This window comes from Teleopsis dalmanni, chromosome 2 (assembly GCF_002237135.1).
Source record: "Teleopsis dalmanni isolate 2A chromosome 2, ASM223713v2, whole genome shotgun sequence".
NCBI lineage: Eukaryota > Metazoa > Arthropoda > Insecta > Diptera > Diopsidae > Teleopsis > Teleopsis dalmanni.
In genome coordinates, this window is record NC_051847.1 from 116,570,127 (window position 1) to 116,595,740 (window position 25,614).

Here is a 25,614-nt window from a genome sequence, read left to right on the forward strand (position 1 = left end):
TCATTTAAAATTCGCGCGCTGTATATTTTCCGATATTTTAAGTTTATGTAGTTTGGCAGCACTGTCCTTAATTACTATGCCAAAAATGAGCGCGATCTGTCAGACAGTTCGTTTACGGCAGCTGTTGAAACCAGTTCACCTCAGTAGGGCGTTGCGAAAAAAACAATGGAAAAAAATATTGAACAAAGAGTTTGCATCAAATTTTGTGTTTCGAACGAAATTTCGTGTGCAGAATCGTTGCGAATGCTACAAAAGGCTTATGGGGAATCAGTTTTATCGAAAACTCAAGTTTATGAGTGGTACAAAGCCTTCCAGGACGGTCGTACGACCGTCGAAGACATTTCGCAACGCACTACTGAGGTGAACTGGTTTCAACAGCTGCCGTAAACGAACTGTCTGACAGATCGAGCTCATTTTTGGCAAACTTATAATTAAAAGGGAACCAGTGTCTGCCAACAACTAATCATAAATACTTTAAAATATTCCGAATAAATATACAGCATGGCGCGAATTTTAAGATGAGAATTTGCCGAACCGTGCGTTCATTTCTAATGTATGAATCACAAGTATATTAAATTGCATTTATCGTTCATTAATCCACAAAAACTGGATTATATAACCAGTTTTAACTTACTACATTATAATTGTAGGATACTATCGACCTATGCATGATCTTTTATACAGCCTATCCTAACTCGAGGGAACGGGTGTGAACGCCAATGACAACAGCGGACCGGGGTAACTCTGTACAAATAGTTACCTCTGTTTTAAACTACTAAGGAAAAATAACAATTGCCTTGGTTCTGTGCATAGTAAGTATATTTTATTTATACAGGAGATTCTATACAAAACTTAGCTGCATTTTTTTAGTCTGAAAATCTTATATATAAAAATGAATTGAAAAATGTGTTGGTAAGCGTATAACTCAACAACGTCTGGACCAATTTGGTCAATTATATTTTTTAAATATGAGTTGAAGTCGAAGGATGGTTTTTACGGCGAGAAAAAATCGAATTATTGCTAATTTCAAATTGGTTCAGGCGTTGTTAAGTTATGCGCTTATCAAAACATTTTTCGATTCATCTTTACATATAAAAAGACAAGAACATAACCGGAATAGATAAGTTTGTGTGTTGTAATAAGTTGTTGATTATTGTAGGTATGTTAATTAAATCCCCATGACTTCCTTTGCAGATCATTATCTCTACTATCCAAGCGAGCTACCCACTTTTTACATATTTGTCACCTTTAGGTTTCCACTGTCCCTTGAGATTATTTTCCAATCAGGTTTGAACCCTTATTCGCCTCTTAGTTTGAAACCCTCTGGCAGTCGGGGTTTTTTAATGGATCCCAAAAGGGTGGCCAAAGTTCTTGAAAGAAAAGAAACTGAACCCCACACACCAGGGTGACTGTTCTGTTCAGAAGATTTTTTTGCCCCGACTATAAAATAGGTAGAAACAAAAAACTGCCACATTCCAAATCTTTTTGACAGAACGAAGTCTGTCGGGTCCGCTAGTGTTTATATAGAAATGTTTTAAAGAATTATTGTTTTTTATAGTGGTTCTCAGCTATCAGGCTTTATATTTCCTTATTTTTCCGATATTGGCATTTTCGTGCTTTTTGGTGGTAATTGGTCACTAAATTCATATACATTCATATACATTTAAGCTTAGTTGAATAGAAGGTAGATGCATACTGATTCGTTAGTGGAGTGAAGAGGTTTACTTTTTAATTATTTTAATATATTAAAAATGTTTGGATAGAGATTTTTATGGAGTATTTTCGAAAAATTTTTTATTTTGTATTTTTGTTTTTGGTATTGTTACATGCAATTTTTTATTATTTCTATTGGAATTTTTTATTTTTTTATTTTGTCATCCACAATTAAATTTGAAAAAAAAATTTGCATTTATACACAACTTTTCACAATATTCATTCCAAAAAAAAATAAAAAATAAAATAAAACAAGGTAATATGTAGTTCACTTGTTTTATAAATAAATTAAAAATTGTTCATTAAAAACTATATATATAATTGAAAGTTGTAAAAAAACAACTCTTATGTTATATTCAACTAAATATTGTCGTGTTCTTATTCATTTTATGTTTGTTTTATAAAATAATGATGTAAACAATTATGAATTAATAGTATTAGTAATATTTTATTTTTTCTAATTTTGATTTATTTGGCTGTGGTTAGGTAATAGAATGCATCCAATATATTTAATTTTTGTTTTCTTTAAATTAGCTAATTAATGAAAACTATTATTTCATTAAAATTTAAATTTACAAAAAAATTTTAATTTTGTAAAATTACCTCAATGTGCAAATTGAATTTTTTTATTAAAAAAAAAAAAAACTTTATACCTCACCCTAAAAGTATGCTTTTAATTTCTGTTTAAATTTTAATTTTAGGTATGTTAATGGTTTTTATAATTTGGATTATGTTTAAAATTTTTGATAGTACTGTACGTTACCTATTATACCTTATATATATAATTTCGAAAAAATAATAAATCTTACAGTCTTTGTTGAAGAGAAAATTAAATACATAATATATATTATTGTAATATAATACATTAAGTAATAAAAATTAATTCGTTTCGCCTACAGAAAAATTATTTAAAATTAAATTATTTAAAATTATTAAATTATTTAAAATTATTTAATTAACGTGTTTAGTTTATTGAACAAAATAAGTCAATTCCGAAATAATATAAGTTGTTGTCTTACAATTCTCAAATTAAATATCATAGAACAAAAATAATAAATTCTATAAGATGTCGCAGTTCGCTCTTATACACTTTAGAGCTTTCGTTGAAGCATACCAACATTAGGTGTCCAATGAACACAATCCACATTTTCTACACACCGTATATTTTGTTATTATGATTTTAACAGAAATTAATACAATTCTGTTAAAGAAAGTAAGATCACAACATACATTTGTAACAATTGTTTATATGACGGCTTTACTAGGCAAAGCAAATTGTTGCTAATTTTTACTGCTTTAAGCAGATCAATTTTTTGTAAAAATTTATTAATGAAAGAAAATGTTTGCTTATTTACTTGAAGAAAACAAGCAATGTAAAAAAAAAATGAAGGGACATATGTACATATGCATATATTCTCTATATATATATATTTATATCACTTTATAAAAATTTATTTGAAGAAAACAAGTTTCAAATCATATTTTAATTGTTTTTATTTTATGTGTACTTGTTTTGATAGCCACAGTATTTTATAAATTTTAGAAGCAACGATAATTTGTCCATTGGCACTTAATTTCAATTAAACTGCCTTGAATAGAGTTAGGTACATTATAATTATGATATATTCAATTATAAAATACATACGTCTTTTTGTTGAGGGTGGAACGTATGTAACCAAAACATATCCACAAAAGTTATATGATGTAATATAATTAATTCTACAAACTTATACTAAATAATTCATTTTTATGTGTATAATAATTATACTATACTATTTTTGTTGTATACCATTTGGAATTGACCGTTTTACATTCTTGTAATGATAGAGTTGTCACATGATCAGCTTTCCCGAAAAAGCAAGCGACCATATGTTTTGAAGGTCTTTCGAGCGCGAACAACTTTTGTTGAATTTGGTTCATCTTAAAACACGCATACAGTCGACTGTACCGGCTTATACGCATAGATTCGTATCCATAGACTCGTCTCCTGTTACAATCTTATAGGTATATGTCGTTTGAAGCACTGCCATTGTACTTCTTGAGCATTTGTGTGCTGTGTGCACCAATCGACGAGCATCTTTTTGAGATTTTGTCAACTGATGGGGGATCTAACGAGAACAAACCTTTCTCACAGCTAAATGATCGTAGAATATTTTATATTTGCTGGTGGAACTGATGTCTAGGGTTCTAATACCCTTAATCTCACAGCATATCGCATGACGATATTGCATTATCAGTTTTTTACGAATTTCGTCACAGTTCGCAATTAAGATTATTATTGCATTAGCGTTTCACAGTAGCCAAGCATGGAGCGATGTAAGTAAGTTGATCAATGCACACTTGTCTTGATAATCCAAGTCGAAAGTCGTAATAAATCATCGCACGAAAATTCTCTTACATTAATTCAATTTTTTCGCGAATACTCAATTTAAAAATCACTGTAAATAACAGAAATAACGCTCTTTTGACAAAAAGTCTAAGGTAGATTATGTTTAATAATGTCAATGCGACAGATGAAAAGTGAAATGACACCTGACCACAATCATAAATAGTGACCCTTGCTAATAATAATATGATCCAATAAGGGTCAAATATTTCAATTTATGACTTCAACTAAATTAATCATTATGCCAGTTGATAATTAGGTCAAAGTTCCTATTGGGATCATGTGATATTATAAAACTAATTTAGAAGAATTTCCGGCGTTTTGTTGCTGATAAGAACGAATTTAACCTAACTTCTAGATTTTTATATAAAGAGGAATCGAAGTTCATACAGATCTGTCTTTACTAATTGCTCACCAGACGATGTTTTCAAAAGCGATCATTTATAAACAATTATTTCAATTATTGGTGCTCATCATAAAATTAAGTACAATGTTAACATTTGATCAAAAACTACTTCAAATTATAATTCTTTTTAGATTTAATAATTTTGTTAAGTCTTTTACAAAATCAACCATTTTAGTTTTTAAAAATGCAATCAACTTAGAATAATCTTTATTATAATAATTTAATTTGATTTAACGCAGTGTTCTTCTGTAATTGAATAATATTTCATAAAATTATTTATATGCGAAATATTAAGTCAAGTTAAACTTTTCAACAATTGAAATTATTAAAGAACGTTTTGATAACCCTGTATAAGCTGTTTACACAGCACTAAATTTTGAATTCAAGTATTTGAAATCGTTTATGCTGCTTCTACCACATTCCACGAACTTCCCCACACTGTCGCAAGCTTTTTGATTAATTTCAATGAGCTTACAGTCTCAAATTCAAGTGAACTCACCTCAAAAGTACATTGACTAGACCAGTTTGAGTTGAGACGCGGTAGGAATTTATTCGTTGGTTTGCGGAGAATTTGAATGCGGCAATTAAGAGTGCATATGTATATATACAATATAAAGAATTTGTTCAAATTTTAATAGCTATTAATTAAATCATATTAAAACTTTTTTAATATTAGTGAAGAAATTAATATAATTAACTAAAATTAAGTGAAACATTTTAAGCAAATATGGAGCGCATTTTGCGTGGAATAATGCGTTATCGCAATACAACGCGTGAGCAAATGGTGAAAGAATTTCAGAAAGTTCGTGATAACCCTGAGGTGAGGAAACGATAAAATAGGAAAATCTATGAAAAGTGATTGTATTAATCTTAATTTAATTAAAATTTAATCTGTTAGTCTGTTTTAAGCGGTTAACCTTTTCATAATTTTATTGCATATACGGCAGTGTACTTGTGCCGCAACGAAAATAACTTTAAAAAGATATAAAGCCAAAGTGAATGAGTCTCGTGCACGTTTAAGTTTGTTGATATTTTTAAAAAAACTTGCACAACGCACACATACACATACGATGCTTCTTTTTTGCGTATCACCTGCCCTTGTGCCCATATCAGCGCAATCAAGCACTGTTGGTGAGCTTTGTTCTTTAAAGTTTTGTTTTTTTTGTTGTCTGCGTCACGCTCTTTACTCCTTTAGTTATTTATAAACACAGTAGTTGTTTTTACAACTACAACTACACACAGTTTTAACCTGCATCAGCTGTTGTTCGTGTGAAGTGACTGTTGCTCATTGACGTTTGCAATGAGCATAAAAAAATTATTTTCAAATGTGTAAGCAATGTAAACAACATTTTTCGTGATTTCCTTTCGAGCGATTTGTACAAAAATAAATAAAAAAATGTGTTAGAAGTTCGCTAAAATGGTCGTATTTTAGAAGTGCTAAGTAAAAATCATTAACCGCTTATTTAGAACCTCGTCTGAGGTAAAATAATTCGTATATAGAATTAATTAAAATGCTAAAATAAATTAGTAAATTAAACTTAATCGTTTTCGAAATTCAGGTTTATTTATACTTTTTTAATATTTATTTATTTATTTATTTATTTTTTGTTTTGTTATTCAAATTAATGAGTTTAAAGTTTAATTTTTTATTTTTATTTACACAAAAGAAATAACAATAAATATTTTTTTGAATGACTCTTAATCGGTCTTTACCATTGACTCTACTGTCAATTAATGTATATTAAATCTATTGCAATGTTCGTAGCGAAGGGGGACACATCGAACAGCCTAAATACAGCAAATTCGCAGTATAGTTCCTGAGAACGAGATTGATTTGAACTCTCATTCATTAAAATCCATTAGATATGAAAGACCAATCGTAAATATTTACATACTTCTAAATTATTTGATCAAAATCAAGGTAGCTTTGGATCATACAGTCAAACTTCCATAACTCGAAGTCCAATTTTGCAAAGAAAACGTTCGACTTATGGAGACTTTGAGTTAGAGAATTTTTGAAATTTATTTATTTGAAATCACATAAAGCACAGAAGTTATAGTAAAGGAAAATATTCAGAAGCAACATAAGAAAGAAAAAATTAAACATTTGATTTGGAAAAAGGGATTTCCCCTAACAGCAAAATGCATTTATACTTAGAACAAAAATTCGACTTTTACCTTATGCTCAAAAAGTACTCGGATTTTGTAAATAAAACACACAAATTTAAATTTTATTTCAAATTTATTTTATCTCGGTTTTATCAACGGTTAACTCAATCTTTTCTTCCATTTTTGTAGGCCCGTGCAGGTATGGCTTTTAGTTCCTTCAGCGAATTCTCTTTTACCGATTCAATCGACTCAAAACGCTTACCACGAAGGGGCAATTTGAGTTTCAGGAACAGAAACAAGTCGCACGGCGCCAGATCTGGCGAATATGGTGCCTTAGCGCTGGCAGTGGTGCCGTGTTTGGTCAAAAAATCGCGTACAACAAGAATTTTCCATAGTAAAATTCGCTAAATGCACTTGAGGTAGTCTCACATTAACAGCTGCTGTAAACAAACAAATTGACAGATGGCGCTCAAATTTCTACCATATGTCAAGAAAGGGTGTACCAACATAACGAAAAAAAATTTTGAAAAAGGTCTATTACTTAAGGAGTAGTTAACAAAAATCCGGATACTTTTTGAGCAGAAGGTAGAATGCACTTTACTCATATTCCTATCGGCACGGAACAAAATTTTTGTTCGAGATATAGAGTAATTCGAGTTATAGAAGTTCGAGTTATGGAAGCAGAATTGTATATAATTTGCTCTCTAAAACCTTGGTGCACTGTTTTTGGTTCGAGTTATAGAAAATTCGAGTTATAGAAGTTCGAGTTATGAAAGTTTGACTGTATTTAGTAAACTGCATATCTTCTTTTTTGTTTTTCCTCCCATTATTTCTTTTTCATACGAATTTTCAAACCACATTGTATTAAAAGTCAATCTATCTGATTTTAAAAGACAAATTAGGTATCTCCAAACAAAAGTAGAAACTCAACATTCTTATTTCATACTGCTTTACTTCTATTTTAATGGTACAGGGTATTGTCTTGATGAAATTTCGTTCCATCGCGTCAATATAAACTGCAGTCTGCTTTAAATTCCAAGTTTTGTATTTACTCTCCTGTATATGTATATTTCTTATTGAATAAAGATGGGTCTTGTTTATTATCAAACAGTTAAAAATTGTTTTGCACCGATGTTTTTTATTTTCCTCTAACAAGGATTACTGAAATCAAAATTTAATAGCGAAATTTGCATTTTACATAAAATGAAAAATGAAATTCTCCATCGAGAATCTCCTTCTTCGGAATAGGGGTTAGAATATTACCGAAACAAGGTACACTTGTCGTAAGAGGCGACTAAAATCCATTAGGAGCCACTCTCTATTATTTTGAGTATCACTAATAGTGAATAAGTTTCACTTGTGACAATTAATCAGAAGTGTAAATCAATTACCACGGAAGCTGGGGTGAAAGATGTCTGCTTCTTAAAGGAAGTGTGTTGTGGCTATGGTTAAAACCCGTATATATGCAAATAGAATGATTGTACAAAGATATTGGATTAACCTCGTTCCCACCGAGGGGGGTTTATTCGTGTTTTATACCGATATGCATTTTAAGAGCACCAGTGGTGTTAAGCCTTCGCGACAGGTAATCACATTAAATAACTCTGAGCTCCCTCGAGAATCCTTTATAAAAAATCTATTACTTAAAACTTCTGCATAACCACTACGAATATTTGCTATAACTTTGGACTATAAGCATCGTTATCGAAGTCGACAAAGAGTCAATCAAAGGTTCCGTTCTCTTCTAATAATAAAGTGAGCTTGTTTTTCCCACTGAATCCATTACTAGATAAATTGCGGGTGACACATGGTCGTTTACCCTCTCTCATATATGTAGTCAAAAATTCTCCATATTATATTTTCTGAAACGAGACTTAAATAATAGAGTAACAGATTGCATTACTACAAACTTTTGTTCAACGAACCTGATCATTTTACCAATTCTTGATGTTCTTATACTTAACGATCTCACTATGTACTTTAATATGCAGCTCCTTCACCTGTCACCTGCTGCTGGATCCCAGCGAAAAATTCTTATACGACAGATTTGGGTTTCCCAATATTAACAATGTAATTTGAGTTTCCCAGTATCTGGCTAGTCTCCTATGGGTTGTTACTACATTTTAAATAATTATGAGAGCGAAATCTAACGCGTTTCGTGCCATCTTCACTTCCAATACAAGTGTTTTTTTTCTACTCTATGTTTCAGTTAACATGATATAAAATACCTCATTACGAAGGCACAATGATCCAAATTATTTAAAACTTGTTTTTACTGTTACCGTTGTTTCTTACATTAATTAGATCCTAATCAAAGCGTGCATGTTTTCCTTTTAAACTAGCCACAAAAGCAACGTACCTCCTTTCCCTTAATTTTCAACTTTGTTTTTAATATATTTATTGGTGGTATTTTATTTGTAAATATCTTACAATTACTTTAGCAATTTGAATTCTCTCATTTATTCAATAAATTGGTACCATAAATGTTTATGTATACATACTATATATCACTATTAACTTTTTATCTAGTAATAATGAACATATATCTACGTTTATACTTCTGTCAATCACTTGAAGTGCTTCATATATAATGAACTCTTAATTGTTTTTGTAATCTCGCAGCTAAAATTATAGTTCTATAGATAATAAACACACGAAATAATCAGCATATATACACACATGCATTAATAATATTCTTATTGTGTGTATATATTTCATCAATTTTCATTGACATTATTTACAGCCCAAGGCCGTCTTTTTCACTTGCATGGACAGTAGAATGATACCGACCAGATATACTGATACACATGTAGGCGATATGTTTGTAGGTATGTAAACAAGATAAAGCTTATACAAGGATATGTATGTGTTAATATTACCAAAGAGAAAAATTTAATTTAAATAATTTTTTTATATATTTTACTAGTGCGTAATGCTGGAAATCTAATACCACATTCTCAACATTTTCAAGATGAACATTACAGCTGTGAACCGGCCGCATTGGAATTGGGTTGTGTGGTGAACGATATAAGACATATTATCGTATGTGGCCATAGCGACTGTAAGGCAATGAACCTGCTTTATCAATTGAGAGATCCAGATTTTGCATCAAAAGTGAGCAAATAAAATGTTTTCACTTCTTTCATGTAAGCACCTGCATTGAAAATAAACATACAATACATGTACACTCCATACGCTTAAGTCATCATTATCATCCGATATATATTTCAATGTATTTGAACTGTGCATAATTTAGAAATTTTTTTTCTCGCAGCGCAATCGACGGCTGTCTCCATTGCGTGCATGGCTTTGCACACATGCCAACACAAGCCTTGATAGATTTCTCAATTGGCAGAATAATGGTATGAAGGACCCATTAGTGTTCAGTTCGGAGTCACCACACAGACGGTTTGTTGCGTACATTGATCCTGAGAATAGTTTCGCCATTGAAGACAAACTTTCACAAATTAACACACTGGAACAAATGTCAAATATTGCCTCATATGGTTTTCTGAAGGCACGTCTCGAATCGCATGATTTGCATATACACGCGTTATGGTTCGATATCTACACGGGAGACATATACTATTTTAGTCGCGGTGCCAAGCGTTTTGTAGCTGTAGATGAGAACTCTGTAGAGAAATTATCAGAAGAAATTAGGCGTTTCTACTCGTAATACTACAACAACTGAAGAGATATGCAAATCATTTTAACTGTGATAACAAAATATATGCATTTATTTCAAAGAATATTATACTTTAGTTAAATTTTCAAGTTTTTATATATGTATAAGTGTAAAAAATTTATATATTTTCTTATTTAAATAGAAATTTAAGAATTTGTAGTAAATTTTTTTAAAATTTGTATAAACTTTGTAAGAATTTGTTATATGTTTTGTTAAATGACAAAAAATCAAAAAAAAAAAAAACTGCAAATGTTGGAAGCTTTTGTGTGCCTTTAGATTAATTGCACATTAAAAATGTATCAATTAAAGCCTATCAATATTTAATATTTAAAATAATTTATATTAAATGGTAAACAAAATCTAGGATTAAATCAAATTTAGAGAAACAAAAACAAAAAACTTAAATACTAAAGCAATTATTTATATAACTCATCCACTGCCATAGCGGAATAATGTAGACTTTATGTTTGTCTGCTCCATTGGTATCAGTGATACTGATGATGGCTTATAGCGTTACTGTTTGGATTTTCAAGCTCCTCAAAATATTTCCGCGCATTGCGTATATTGACTAAAGTAGCTTCAGATGGTATTGAGGGATCCGACATGACAACCATTACGTATGTATTGCTGGTAAAGGTATCAATAAATGCCGCAAACGCACTATTACGTACTTCCATAGACTGGAACTTGGCACCTAGTTTAGAGCAACTTAACTTAAATTGCTTTATAATATTCGATACTTTTTCAAAACGATGCGAATCACGATTTTTTTTACTCTGGCAATGTGAAATAACTAGGAAAGTCGCTTTTTCGAATAATAAAACCTCATCAGCGTCGATGACATTTGCAAAATGTGTTAGTGAATTTTCAAGTGCAGCTACATTTGGTATTAGCATTGTTACTATACTGGACCAGGCTCTAATAAGAACAAGAAAGGTTTATTATGTCAATAATAAAATGCATATATTTTTATGATAATAGATAAAATAAATTTTTATGATAAAATGCATAAATGTATGATAATGTATATAAAATTTTTTTTTTTATTTTTTTTTTTTATATATATTATGTATTATTAATTTTTATTTATATATATATATATATATATAATATATATATAATATATATATTAAGGTCTTATATCAGTATAAAAAAGTATGTTACAAACCCAACACAATAGATTGTACTCTTTAAGTTTTTGAAATTCATATCGTATAAGGAATGGTGATATATAATTAGAGAATATATTCATATACACACAATGTTGCAATTATAAAAAATGTCGAACGTCACTAACGGATTAAGACCGTAACAAAACACCATATTCTTCAAAAAATAAAATTGAGTAGGATTCAAGAGGTAAAATATTTCTATTTTTCACTGTGTACTCTACAGTGAAATCAGTCAACTATAATAGGTTGATACAACGATAAGAAAGCGCAAAAGCATAATGTCTCTTCAGACTATAGATATATGTTAGTATCTATTGTTAAAAGAAAATTCTAAAATATTTTTCTGTAACCCATAAAAGATGCAAGCTAAAGCGCAAAGATAGAATAATATATACCTATAGGTAGATAGGTAGATTATCTAATAATAGAAAATATCTTAATAGCTTATAAATTGAATTTTACTTATATGCGAAAATTGTAACATTATTTCCCTTATCTTGTACCTGTTCCACTAAAAGATTTACGACCATTGCAAAGCCATACTTTTTAATGTCTATGCTTGGCGATAAGAATTAATATATGACAAACCACTGAGAAGAAATATGATGACCTTATATTAAAGAGTGACATAAAACAAAAATATAAGGAAACAATAATCGAAAAATTTAAAAATATATCTGACACCTACTTTGGGTATATGAATCATGGTTGTTGCTAAAAGATTTAACAGGATTTATTAATGAAGTTGTTGAAGTAGAACCGCAGACCACAACTGAATAGCGCGATTTGGCATACAGAGCGACTAATAAAAAATAATGCAAAAAAGGGTTTATATCAGAGAAGATACTAGACAAAAATTCGATCGACTCTTAGAGAAAAAAAAGTTTACAGCTCAAATAGAATACATGATATACATATATAAAAAAATAAAAAACAACCCACATATTTTCAGCCACGAATTTATATTTGCAAGAAAAGTGAAGACAAGCTTATTCATGATTGAAAGGAATATTGAAGTAGACACAAAAAAGCTGACATATGGAAGAGAGGATTACATGGACAAAGTCATCATTTTGATTCTCATATATGCTACTCTGATTACATTAAATTTTTGTACCATATACATATAAATTAGTATGGCAAGTATTCTGTGACTTTTATACCCGTATTTTAGAATGCAACGGAATAGCTGCACAAAAACCTATTTGCAGGTGAAGAATAGAACAGGGGAAGAGATAGAATACCTTTACAATAGGAGGAACATACTTTCATATATAAAATTATAGCCTAAAAGAAATTATAGCCTAGCGCAACTTCTATCAGGACACGTTTGTTTCCGTGCTGAAGCTGAACAATATCTGGTTTGTATGAGCTGACATAAGAGAACAACAGTTAAATCATTAGTTACTATGATGTAAGTGAAGGTATACAATGAACAATAGTTGCGCAGAAAAAAAAATAGGTCTGAAAATTAGGATCATAAATCCACTGTCAATATGATATATGATCCACTGTCAAACAAGTGTATTTAAAATACTTTTAATAATTGGGAGTAAAATATGATGCACTATAACTATTTGTTAATTAAGATTAATGAATATAGAAGATGATAGAAAAATGTAACACATTTATTTTAAGTACTACATACTTAGTACATGTCAAAAAAATGACAGAATCATGTATATAAGACTATTTTCAAGTTTTATACTATTAAAGCAGATTTTTAGATTACTATTCAAACATTCGATATTAGTTGCCGAGTATGTATATAAAAGCACACATTAAAGAGTAGAAATTAGTAAAATAGTATTTCGAAGATATCTATTTCTTCATATATTTAGAAAACTAAATTATATAATATCTCTTTTAAGTACACCCAGTTACATACACGTACAACTACGATTAAATAATATTATTAGAGAATCATTCATCACTATCTTTAGTTAGTGTTTATTATTAATTTCATATTACTATGGAAGTTCCACCAAACAAGGTAATGAAATATACATAGACCAAGGTCTGGGATGATGCAGTTGCATTTAAATTATTTTTCTCTTTTAAAGTACTGTTTTCCATAGTGGAAACTCTTTCTGTTATGCAAATTATACAATTTTTCCTAAATTGTTAATTATGTTACATACCTGTATAATGTTTCGTCCCAAATACTAGTCCTAAAACAGGTGACATTTCCTGGTTTAGAAAGTCGTATTAGGTCTTCTTCACGATCTTTAAAAAGTGCTTCACGCTGTTCCTCCGCCACCAAATCCATTTTATGTATTAAACAAAATATTTTAGCCTCTGGTGAATTCTAAATATAATTAAATTTTATTTTTTTAAAATTTAAGGCTATCTTAATAACAACTTACCTGCAACAATGCTTCGAGGCAAGATTGATAGTAGTGTACATCACGCTCTAGTTCACGGCTTTCCACATCGAACACATATATAAGAACCTCAACATTTCGAAATATATTATCACGTTGTGTTACAAAATATTGTTGCATAAAACCTTCCTGACCACCACAATCCCACAGATTCAAAACCAAATTACCAAGAAATCGCACGTGTGAATGTTCCACATCAACTACAAATGATATTTAAATATTAATTTGTATAATAGACAGTTGGGAAATATATTACTTGTAGCTCCTAGACGTGTTGTATCTCTGGCTATGTAGTTAGCAAATATAATGGAACGCATACTGGTCTTACCAGATCCACTTTTACCCATAAGCAGTACCTAAATAAATTAAAATGCATTAACAAAAATCTATAGCACGGATTATATACCTCATGATTTCATACTTTTTTCTTCATGTTAACGATATATTTATTTTCGATTAAATACTTTTCAAAATTTTAACTAAATGCACACAATGACGCCCAACTATGTTGATAAAAATATTTTGATAAATATCAGCTGACGGCTGTCAGTAGCTCCTTTACTGCTTACGTTGCCAACCACATATTCTGTTTCGAATTGTTTAACAACAACAGAAAAGCTTAAAAATTAAATATTTTCATATTACGTATTGAAAACTTAGTATTTCAATTAATTTTGTATAAATTAAGGACGTTTATTATATATTAAAAATGTATGCATGTAAATATTTTCATATTACGTATTGAAAACTTAGTATTTCAATTAATTTTGTATAAATTAAGGACGTTTATTATATATTAAAAATGTATGCATGTCCAAAGCCTTCACAGTCTGAACTCTTCTTGTATAATTATATGAAAATGATCTATGCTGTCATATATATGTATGTGTTTCAGCATAAAACGGTCTGCGTTGTAAAGAAAACAATTACAATGCTATGAATTAGTAATTGGTTTGGCTCACATTCTGGTACTATGTAAATTATAGATTTATTAAAAGTATTTATATTTATATTAATATTTAATATTATTAACAGTTAATAATATTTAGAAAAGTTTTCGTGTTAAATTTTGTGATAAATCGGTTGACAAGCATTTTTTTATTCTGTGAAAACTTTCTGTTGCCCAGAAAACTTGTAGATTTGCTTTTATGTAATTAAAACTTGTAAGCCAAAGTGCATATTGCACTTATAGCAGTTAAATCATGCATACAAAATGCATGCATTGCATACAAAATTTCAAGCGCAAATGAGGTATTCCATCACATTCTGCATTCAACGACGTTCGCATGCGTTCCAAATACAAAGGAATACATTGAACAAACCCTAAATTAAAGCTCTTAATGGCATTTTGACAGTTTGAGAAAGGTGTTTTTGACATATTTACAAAAAAAAAGGTAAACAAATGTTTGGTGGTTGCATTTTCTTGAAAACGATGCACCTCTTATTAGAACTTCTACTTCCCAAAAAGTAATTAATTGAAGTTAAAAATATGTTTTAAGTTTATATTGTAAGGTTTGAAGGTATATTTAACCTTCATGCAAGTTTTTTTTGGCATAGGTCAAAAATCAATTTAACAGGCGAGTTGAAAAATCAGCTGTTTAAAATGAAAACAAACAAATTACATCGAATGTAAACACTTTCAAATGACTCATTCAAAATGAGCCATTTTCGGCCAATGTGAACGCCATATTACATTCTAGTTTCAAAAATATTTTTTGTTTTTATAGTTAAGTACGAAAATCATATTTTCAACAAAACTATAAAAATAATACAAAATCTTTTTATTAAGATTTTATCTTGTATGATTTATTAACGAAATAAAATATATACAATATAAATACATGAACGCCAGGGAGAGCAATCTCTTAATGTAAATAAGCATAATGGCTCTTATGTTTCAGATTATATTGCACAGCAAGCAAAAGTAGAAGAATTGTAATATGATAATATTGCTCTTCACTTTTATGTGGGTTATCTAATCTGCACATATTATTAACACAAAGCTAATAAATTTACCATATAAAAACTTGTATTGGCATTCTAAGTAAAAAAGATACTGCAAAGATAATAATAATAGACTTACCTAATTAGGATTCATTCTAAGTTATTGTTTCGAAGCAAATTATAGTCTAAAATTTGTTAAGAATATTTGTACCTCATTCAAAATTGTTGATTTGTGTTTCACGTTTTCCACCAACTATAAACAACTTTCACGTAGCAAACTGAATCTTAAATTAATATATAATAACAACTTACTTGCAAAAAAAAAAAATCCAAAACAGATTACGGTGTTAAACATACTATTATATAAGAATGTCACCTTGGAAATTTGTTGTTGCAAAACATACTTGCCTGTTTATCATTTGAGTAAATTAGATGAACGCTGGTACGGAATTAGACACACGGATAAATTCCAATTCAACCTTATATTTATAGATATATTTGACATATTACGTGGTGGAGGTTCCAAGTGCGAATATAGCAGACGACGCTACTAAACCTACCAGGATATATACCGGTAACACTTGTTACCTTAAATACAATTCATGTAATATTAATATAATTTATCAAGCTTAGAAGACAGTCTACCTTTTTGGTCCACATTTTTTTAATAAAATACTGACTAAATTCAAGTTAATAATAAAAATAACAAATTTGTTAAAGAAAACGCTTCCATAAACACGAAGTAGCACCTGTCAAACCCAATTGAATTGCTTACGTTGCCAACTCACTTTTACGGGAAACATTTTTTTATGAATAAATGCAAACTAATAAGAATTTTACCAAAATACATAACTGAATGCTTTATATAATTTTACATTTTATTTTTATTAACTATTTACTGTTATAAATTCATTATATAAGTCACATGTTATTATTTTTTGCATTGAAACCAATAAAAATAATTTTTCAAATGTAACGACATTTTATAAGCTTTTCACACACTTAGGTATGTTCAGTGAGTTAATCATCTTAAATTCAAATGATTAAAAATTACTATTTTAATGGTATTTATTTTGACTGAATGTAAAGAAGTAAAATCATGTTTAATATCTCATCAGTATTAAAACTGAGTTCAATAGATAGATTATACTGACATACAAAAACAAAATTTCTCCAAAGCATGTGTATTAAATTATGGACTTTGCAACCTTCACGGAAGCTAAAAAATTTTCAACGAAGTGTTTGTGTGATAAAAAATATAAACTAATTGTTTTAATGAATTTTTATTGAAAACTTAAATATCACATCTTTGTCGGCCACCAGATTGGCTAATCTTATGTCTATTTTATTTGAAGGACAACGAACCCATGGAACATTTTCTTTATTTTGTCCCACTTAGTCAAAACTTTAATATCATTGATCACTTGGCAGACTTTGTTGATAAATAACGCTACTAAATATTTAATTAAAACATTAAATAAGTAATTCCAGTTACTTGTGCGTTTTTTAGTTATTTAAACATGTTGACTTATCTATTAATTATACTATATAATTACAACTTTCTAAAGGTTTGTAGAAAAATACGAATACTATAGGCTTATATTATAACTTTCAAAAGTATTATTATTAGTATTATGATTTTTAATATACAAAAGATATTACTTTCAGTTTATCCAAATTGAAAGATATGATCATGCTAGTGCAATTATCAGTAACCGTAACTATCAAAACTCTATCAAAATCTTTTTAAATTCATAACAAAATAATGCGATTTAACGAAATGTTTTAAATAGATTACAGTAGCATTTTGAACAAAAATAGATACCACAAAAACTTTGAAATAAAACGCGATTGATTCCATGATATCGAAAAGAGTAGCAGAACTTTACAGTTATGCTGTGCCTAATATGCATTGTAAAGGAATGTCTTGAGTGATGGTACCGATACTGAAAGATCTAACGGATAACAAATGTAGCAAATATTGATATACAATTCTAGAAACCTTAAAATTAATTCTGTTAGATTGAATAGGAATGTTTTAGAAATAATTATCTTCATTTCCATAATAAAATCGTTATTTTAAAATACTGAAGCTGATGTCCTATCAGCAAGATAATTAAAAGAACTAACATCTACTTCCAATACTAGCAGCCTTAAACTCAGTCATATCACCTTGCAAAAGGGTCATATAAGGCCATATAACATTTAAAAATATGTAACACCAGGTATTCGCATATCCAAAAAAAGTTATGATACTTGGTTAAGATACTTAAGCACTGACATACGTTTATTTCACTAACATGTCGTATATATAGATTCGAACATTTCAAAAATAAATGCTTACGATGTTCCTTAATTTAGTCTATGTTTAAAATATTTAAAAGAAAGCATTGACATAGACAAATTAACCATAAGATATACACATACATATATAGCTAAAGAAAAACATAAAATAGCCGCCAAAACAGTATGTAAAAAGTATGAAAAGAGAAAATTAGTTGGCATGTGCACGAATATTGGCAGTGTAAACAAGTGAGTGAACTTAAGAGAGCTGCAAAACCTTCACAACATTAGCTTAAACCGGCTTAAGATTCAACATCGGCACTGAGGTTAAGACGGTATGAGCAAATGCGAACTGTTGACCATCGCAATATTGGCAGCACACAATCAATAGTAAAATTCAATCGCCGTCGAGACATTGGGGGGTTAACACCGCAATTTCGCATATAAGCAAAACGTTTAAGTGTTAATAATCATTAATTAATTAATAAACAAATATACGCAATTGCAGACTCAGGAAATTTGTTATTTGAAAGGCTTGCAGTATGCTAAATTTACGATCTATATTAGTCATAATAGCAATCGCATGTTTAGGCATTGTTTCAGAGGCGCAGCAGAAGAAGGTTTGTAAGATATTTTAAATAAATACATTTATTTGTATATTTAAATTTATTTGATACACTAATATGCTTTATGTGCAGCTTAATGTGTTGATATTATATGAGTCGCTGTGTCCTGACAGCATACGTTTTATGGCAAAACAACTGGGACCATCATACGATCTTCTGAAAGATTACATTGATATATCTTTGATACCATTTGGAAAATCACAAGTAAAGTAATTACTCCTATTACAATACAGACATGTGATAAAAACAAATTTTATGTTGTACATAGTCACAAAACAATGGCGCTGAGTTCTATTGTCAACATGGACCTAGCGAGTGCGAGGGTAATCGTTTGCAGTCTTGTATGCTACTTCAGACGAGTGATCAAACTACACAAGTAAAGTTTGCTGTTTGCCAAATGACCGCTGAAGATAAATTAACTGGAAAATATGTAAGTAAAATAGTAAATATAATAGTAAAATAGCACATAGTTTTCATTGCATAGTTATGTGAATATATACATAAAGCACATCTAAATGCAAATCCTATATTTATAATATTATATTCAATTCCATTTTTTCTGATTTTTAAGACCTTATATTTAAAAGTTTCTTTAAAGCCAGTTCATAAAAAGTTGCTAACTTATATCGATTTCTTTAACATTATAGACTTTAACGCACTGTTTAGAAGCGGCTGGGTTTACGTTAATGTAAGTCGTTGCAATAATTTATAAGAATTAGATGACTCTGAATAGTATCATAAAAATTGAAGAACTTCTTTTATACAACAGAGAAAAGTGCAATATACCTCAAACTTTAAACTTTTATTAAACCAAAGGTTAAGCTTTGATTTTAAATAGTAACTTAACTTTTTTGAATACATTTTCTTATTATAATCCGCCACTATCGGAATTCACGCTAAACTTTTATTCCCAATTTGAATTTCGTTTGTATTTTGTGTTTATCTGACTCAAATCCGGTTATATAAACAAAAACAACAACATTTTTGGACTGATTTTTATAGCGATTGAAGCCATTAATGGCTAACAGATAAGATGAATAAATTCTTAAAACTCATTTGTCCAATTTGAAATTCACATAAGATTCATTTATTTCATATATTCATATATAAGGTCTTATTTATACCAATGCATTATTTCCTAAAGCTTCCATCACTCTCTTTCTCTCTCTCTTGAACATCTTATTTATTGACTTTATATATGTATATATATTTTTGTCGCTATCATTGGGTTGCAAAAACCTTTTACATACTTACTTATGCAACCAACATTTTCATTATAATAATCGGAAGAATCAGATCGTATTCTACTTTAAATAAACACTCTAATATTGTTAGATCTTTAAGTAAACAAGCTTCATTCGTAGAGAAGGATGACACAAAATAAATAACATTACATCTATGTTATAGTAATTTTTATTTTTTAAATATAAATCTTCAATATTCTTTACTAACTTTAATCAGATATTGAAAATATCCTTATCCCAAAGTAAGCGTACTGTACTTTAGTGTTTAAAGTACCACAAAAAGGATTAAGAAAATATAGATAAAATAGTGCTCTGCACTAAAAAAAACAATAAAATTAAGCAAAATGTGTATAAAAAAAATCTATGTAAATATTTTCAATAGTAAAACAAAATTTAGATTAAAAATATTTAAAAATATGTATACTCGTATCACGTTCTATACTATTATTAATCATTTCATTGAAAGGTGACTGTACAGTACAACACAAATGCATTAAGAGAATTATAAAAATTATATCTTTATTTGAAACATTTATTTAGCTATAAATATATATGATTATTTACAATTGCTTTTATATACAAATATATTTATATATATAATTTTTATAGTGCGCTGAAAAAGTTGGTCTTTCAAACGATATTGACGCGTGTATGCACACTGAATTGGGCACTTATCTGCAGTTAAAAGCGGAACGTGTAACACACTCTTACGCGCCTACTTTTGTACCAACAATTGTTTATGACAACGTAAGTCTATATGAACACTTAAGATCTATACTATTAAATTGCATAATATTTTGTTTTTGTTATTATTTGCACTTGTTTTTATTGCAATTAAACTTTTTTTTTACTCAACAACTTTTTTGACGCCACACATATACACACCATACACACATTACAGGTTTTCAACCAACAACTTCAGGACAGTTCACTACGCGATTTTCGTGGCACCATTTGCAATTTGTTGCAGAAGCGAGGCATTATCGGATTTCATAATCCAGCGTGCCAGTAAGATTTTGTGGAAACGACTACACTGCGCGTATTTGTTGCTTCGGTATTATTTTATTGTTACTACATAATACATTTTGCAGATTGTGATCTTGTACTGGAATAGAACACTGCATAATTATTGTGTAATCTATAGATATTATTTCAAAATAAACAAAGCAAAATAAACAAAAACTAAAAAAATAATTTTTTTATATATTTTTTATTTAGATATGATAAAGCGATTATCCTAATTCACCATTAAATACTTATCTGCTTATCTCAGTGAGCAGTCTGAGTTAGTTTTGTTTCATCTGAAAGGGTACGTGTTAATACAAATATTAAAATTACCCCTAACAGACATCTATTGCTCATTGCGATGCTCTCCCTGTTGTCATGAAAATGCGAGCTATATTATCTATGCGAGCTATTATATCTGTGTCTGACCACTATTTATTTATAACACTGACCCATTGATCTCGACTAAGGCTAATTTCAATAAGCATCCACACACGCACACTTATCATTTTATCATCTCAAACAACCCTTTTTCTCTCACCTACTAAGATTGTAATCCATGTATACGTATTGTAATTGCATCCATATTCGTTGCTACATAGTGCAGCAACAACAATCGCTGTAGTTCTGAGCAAAGAGAGGGCAAATTATTGAATAATTCCAATGAATCTGCAGATTCACTAGAACCTACTATATATTTTTCATATAGTTTTCTAATCTGAGCTGCAGGTTCCTACAGATCGCACAGATTATGCGATTAGTCGTTAACTCCTTTTTAGAGTTAAATTTTTGAAGGCACAAAAAAATGCTAATGACGGCATAAGTGCACTTTTACACTTTAGGTTACATTGGGAAGTGTATATATTATGACAACTAACCGAGCTAAGTATCTTGTACCTTATCTTGCCTCTAGCTGCAATACAATATTTACCAACTATTATCGTTAGTTCACATTTTAAACATAATTCATATATAAAAATCATATGCACAAAAAGATGCATTAATAATATTTCATTTCGGTTACTTTGTTATAAATGTAAATAACAGAGAGTCAAAGATTCGCGAAGGTATAACACTGCGACCTCAATAAATCTTAAACATAATTAAAACAAGTTTATAACCACACACTGAACATCTTAGACGGTATTAAGAGTTATTATCGCAGCCCTCTCATGGTTTATATCAAAACTGAATAATGGCAGAGAATGTGACATGAATTTTTTTCTAGACAATTAGTAAAACTATTTTGGGTGAAACGTACGAAAAAAGTACAACTCTATATACAAATAGATGAAGTTGGTCCTTCAATTTCTTATATAATAAAATCTCGGTTTCGGCTACTGGAACTGCATAAGTAGTCGCCGAGCACTTAAGAGCTCGAAATGATTCATTTACTTATGTAGCAAATGATATTTGATATATAAAACAACAACGTTATATAACCGAGCTATTTTTTATTACAACTTAAATGACTCATACTTTCTAAGAGTATTACTCACAAAGCTTTCGAAGCAAAGAGTTCATCTACAGACAGGTACTATATTGTTGTTAATTATTATACTAGTATGTATAAAAACTTAACTTTAAACAATACTAAAATCCTAAGATCTTTAAGTGCTAAAGACATCATTCTTTCGTAATAAATTTTTATGAATAAGTTTAAATACAAAAATCTCTTATTATGCATCAATATATATGTATTTATTTAATTATATTTTTATATACTTAAAAAATTACTTATATACAAATATTCATAATAAATTCATATACAAACTTCAATTATAAATATATATTCATCGGAGATTATAATTTTAAATCGCCACAAAATTCTTTTCTTGCAATTCGTATTTATAAACTTATAAATAATAAAGTAAAGCTTTTTTTAACTTATTTACTAAAATATACAAAAAAAAATATAATAAAAATATATGTATGTTGAAGGAAAATGTACATGATAAAGAGTGATGCAACAAATTTATAACTAAACAACAGCAAAGAAAATATATAAACAAAAATTAGTACAATAAAAAGTTATAAATTTATATACAATAATTAATATTATAATAATTTTGTGAACTACATGGAATTTGTACAAATTTTAATTATTAAAATAAATTAGTTTTAAATTTCATATGTAATAATAGAACAATATAACCTGACCATTAAGTTTACAATAGCATTTATATTTCATATACATATTATATATACTCGTATTATATAGTTGCCTCCAAATTTGCAATGTAATGTCATTCATTTTTTCCTACAGTCTCATGGAATATATTCAACGCACATATATCGAAATATATCGATAACATATTCATCAAACACGCAAAAGTAATTCAGGTAAATTCCAAACCAATGCATCTTGGATTTGCATAAAATAGTAATTGTCTTAATTGACACTAACTTTAAACAGAAGTTATAGTTTGTTTTTGTGTAGCACTCAGCAATCTTCGAGGCATTGGCTTTGGTGGAGGCTGTGGTTTGGTTTGACCATTACCATTTGCAGCTCCAATAGCTCTTTTGATAGCTTTTTCCTTTTCCTGAAATTCAACATAACCGGATTCATCACTACATTCAGAATCAGAGTCATTATCATTTTGTGGTTTCTGTTGTCGTCGTATACGCCGAGTACGATTTAATCCACCATTTAAATTGTCTAAACCATTCATTGATGCAGTGGGTGAATTGCCTAATTTCAGAGTAATAGAACTTGAACTACTGAACGTAGTAGCATCACTATTATTACGGCCTTTTAAACGTGATTCTAGCCTTTGGTATATTTCTTCCACCGTTATAGGTTCTTCATGGAGAACACTATTCTCTTGCAATTGTTCGACATACTGTAAAGCTGCAGGAGCTGAATGCTGCGATATTAACTGTTTATATTGTTGTTGATATTGTAAGGAAATATCATCTTGATTTGCTGTTGCTATACTCGCTGTTTCGCAACCACTCGATATGGAACCTTCATCACTGTCTGGATTAAATGGTTTTTGTTGTGTTGTACTATCCGTAGTGGAAGCATTAGTTGTTATCGAAGAGGCGTTTGATGAAATAGATGATTGCATTTGATGATGATATTGCAAAGGTGCAGATGCATTTGTTTCAATGCTGCTTTCGTCACTGCTCATTGATAAATTAGTCATTTTACGCATAGAATTGCGATGCAACATATTCAGTATGCTGGCTTGCCTAAAGTACATATCATCTGCATCTAAATAATCTTCTTCACCGTCACTGCACACACCATTACGGCGTATTCCTAAGATTTCTGGTTCAACCAAATCATTCGAGTTATCATTTGGATTAAAGTCTCCCTCAGGATCTGCGGATGGATCACTGTTTATGGTGGGCAATAAGCTTAATGGTTCTGTTTCGTCTCTTAATTCGGTTAAACTGCCCAGACTAGCACTTGTATTCTTGTGTAACTGCATGTCAAAGTATGGTAACAACTCATTTGTAAGAGAAGCATTGCTATCATAATTATTGTATTTTAACAATTTGTCAAATTCATCAGACTCATCTGAACCATAACTATGACGTTGTTCATTTACTGTTGTACTTGTTGTACTTATAGCATTAGCATTAGCATTAGCATTTGTGATAGTTGATGTGTTGATTTCTTTGGTATTTTTACAGCAACCGCTGCCATGTTCATGTTCCATCAAGTCATTATATGTCGATCTTACTTTACCTGTGCGTCTAATAGAGTGTCCACGTCGACAGCGACGGCGCCCTAATGTCATGGCTGGGTAAAGCGAATCCTTCTGACAACATGATTTCATTTCCGGTTCATTTGTCTCTTCAATCTCATCGCCATCTTCCTCACCAATAGCTTCTTCAATCGCCATCAACTTTGGTGCAGATTTGGAACGTTCCAATGGTGGCCGATAATTGTTACCACCAACACTTAAAAGTATTTTGCGACGCGGCAAACTTGGATTATCATAAGCTGCATTAGCAAGACTGAGACGAGCATTCTGCTTAAGAATTTTTTCACGTTTAAATTCACGTAGAGCGCTCTCTAAGTTTTCCTGGAGAACAAAATAAAATTGTTATTCAAAATATTATTCGTAGATCAATCTTATGTAAGATTTATTTACCTTCAGAGTATTGCATAATTCTTGCACAACTTTCTCCTTGCTGCATAGCACTGCATGACAACGTAATTCATGCTTGAGTTTGCGTCCTTCGTGCCGATATACCCAACAAAATACACGTGGATAATTTTTTGGTGCACAGCAATGTGTAATCCGATTCGCCCAATATTCTGTCAGTCCATGTTGTCTAGTGGTTGCTTTTAAGCCGGAAGCACAAACTTTAATACGCATAATAACATCTGGTTTATTGTTTTGAGTATAGTTTCGCCAAAGTGTATTCAGTTGTTTCTCAACACAACCTTCACCTAAAAGGAAAATAGATACTCTCAAATATTTGTAAAAAAAATTTATTTTCTTTGCTTACCTTTGGCCCAACCAGTAAGCACGTTGCCCAAATAAGACACCTTAAACTCTGGATCTGGTGAACTGATCTCTACGCTATGTGTGCGTTTAAACCACAATTTACCCAAACCACGTGAAATGGTACGAAAGGCTTTGGCACCCAAATCTTCATTGCGATCCTCCTGCACATGCGTTACGCTTACTAATTCATT

The 25,614-nt window shown here is 30.0% G+C and overlaps 4 protein-coding genes across 6 annotated transcripts in view; 2 read left to right on the plus strand and 2 right to left on the minus strand.

Annotated features, from left to right (window-relative positions):
- Positions 1-10,380, plus strand: part of LOC119680567 (beta carbonic anhydrase 1) — an 11,361-nt gene extending 981 nt beyond the window's left edge. Inside the window, exons 1-4 of one of the 3 annotated variants that reach the window (XM_038093463.1) lie at positions 5,174-5,325; positions 9,358-9,442; positions 9,541-9,760; positions 9,889-9,972. In XM_038093463.1, the coding sequence (XP_037949391.1) occupies positions 5,233-5,325; positions 9,358-9,442; positions 9,541-9,740 (378 nt within the window). In that variant the 5' untranslated portion in view covers positions 5,174-5,232 and the 3' untranslated portion in view covers positions 9,741-9,760; positions 9,889-9,972. Of the gene's footprint in view, positions 1-5,173; positions 5,326-9,357; positions 9,443-9,540; positions 9,761-9,888 lie in introns of those variants that run through there. The other 2 variants (XM_038093461.1, XM_038093462.1) reach the window with 2 other exon arrangements.
- Positions 10,381-10,548: 168 nt separating this feature from the next.
- LOC119680568 (ras-related GTP-binding protein A) lies at positions 10,549-14,450 on the minus strand. Its single transcript, XM_038093464.1, has 5 exons — positions 14,277-14,450; positions 14,112-14,211; positions 13,838-14,055; positions 13,613-13,779; positions 10,549-11,217 (listed from the first exon to the last, which is right to left on the minus strand). Exons 1-5 carry the CDS (start codon positions 14,286-14,288, stop codon positions 10,785-10,787), a joined length of 930 nt encoding a protein of 309 aa, XP_037949392.1. The 5' UTR covers positions 14,289-14,450; the 3' UTR covers positions 10,549-10,784.
- Positions 14,451-18,467: 4,017 nt separating this feature from the next.
- On the plus strand, positions 18,468-21,129 carry LOC119682943 (GILT-like protein 1). The gene is made up of 5 exons (XM_038096518.1): positions 18,468-18,702; positions 18,781-18,912; positions 18,977-19,138; positions 20,562-20,699; positions 20,854-21,129. Exons 1-5 carry the CDS (start codon positions 18,625-18,627, stop codon positions 20,962-20,964), a joined length of 621 nt encoding a protein of 206 aa, XP_037952446.1. The 5' UTR covers positions 18,468-18,624; the 3' UTR covers positions 20,965-21,129.
- A 1,910-nt stretch (positions 21,130-23,039) lies between these two features.
- The window catches only part of LOC119675537, a 5,049-nt gene continuing 2,474 nt past the window's right edge, over positions 23,040-25,614 (minus strand). The window contains exons 2-4 of the mRNA XM_038086743.1: positions 25,425-25,614; positions 25,064-25,365; positions 23,040-24,994 (exon numbers count right to left, since the gene is read on the minus strand). Of these exons, the coding sequence (XP_037942671.1) occupies positions 23,366-24,994; positions 25,064-25,365; positions 25,425-25,614 (2,121 nt within the window). The 3' untranslated portion in view covers positions 23,040-23,365. The remainder of the gene's footprint in view (positions 24,995-25,063; positions 25,366-25,424) is intronic.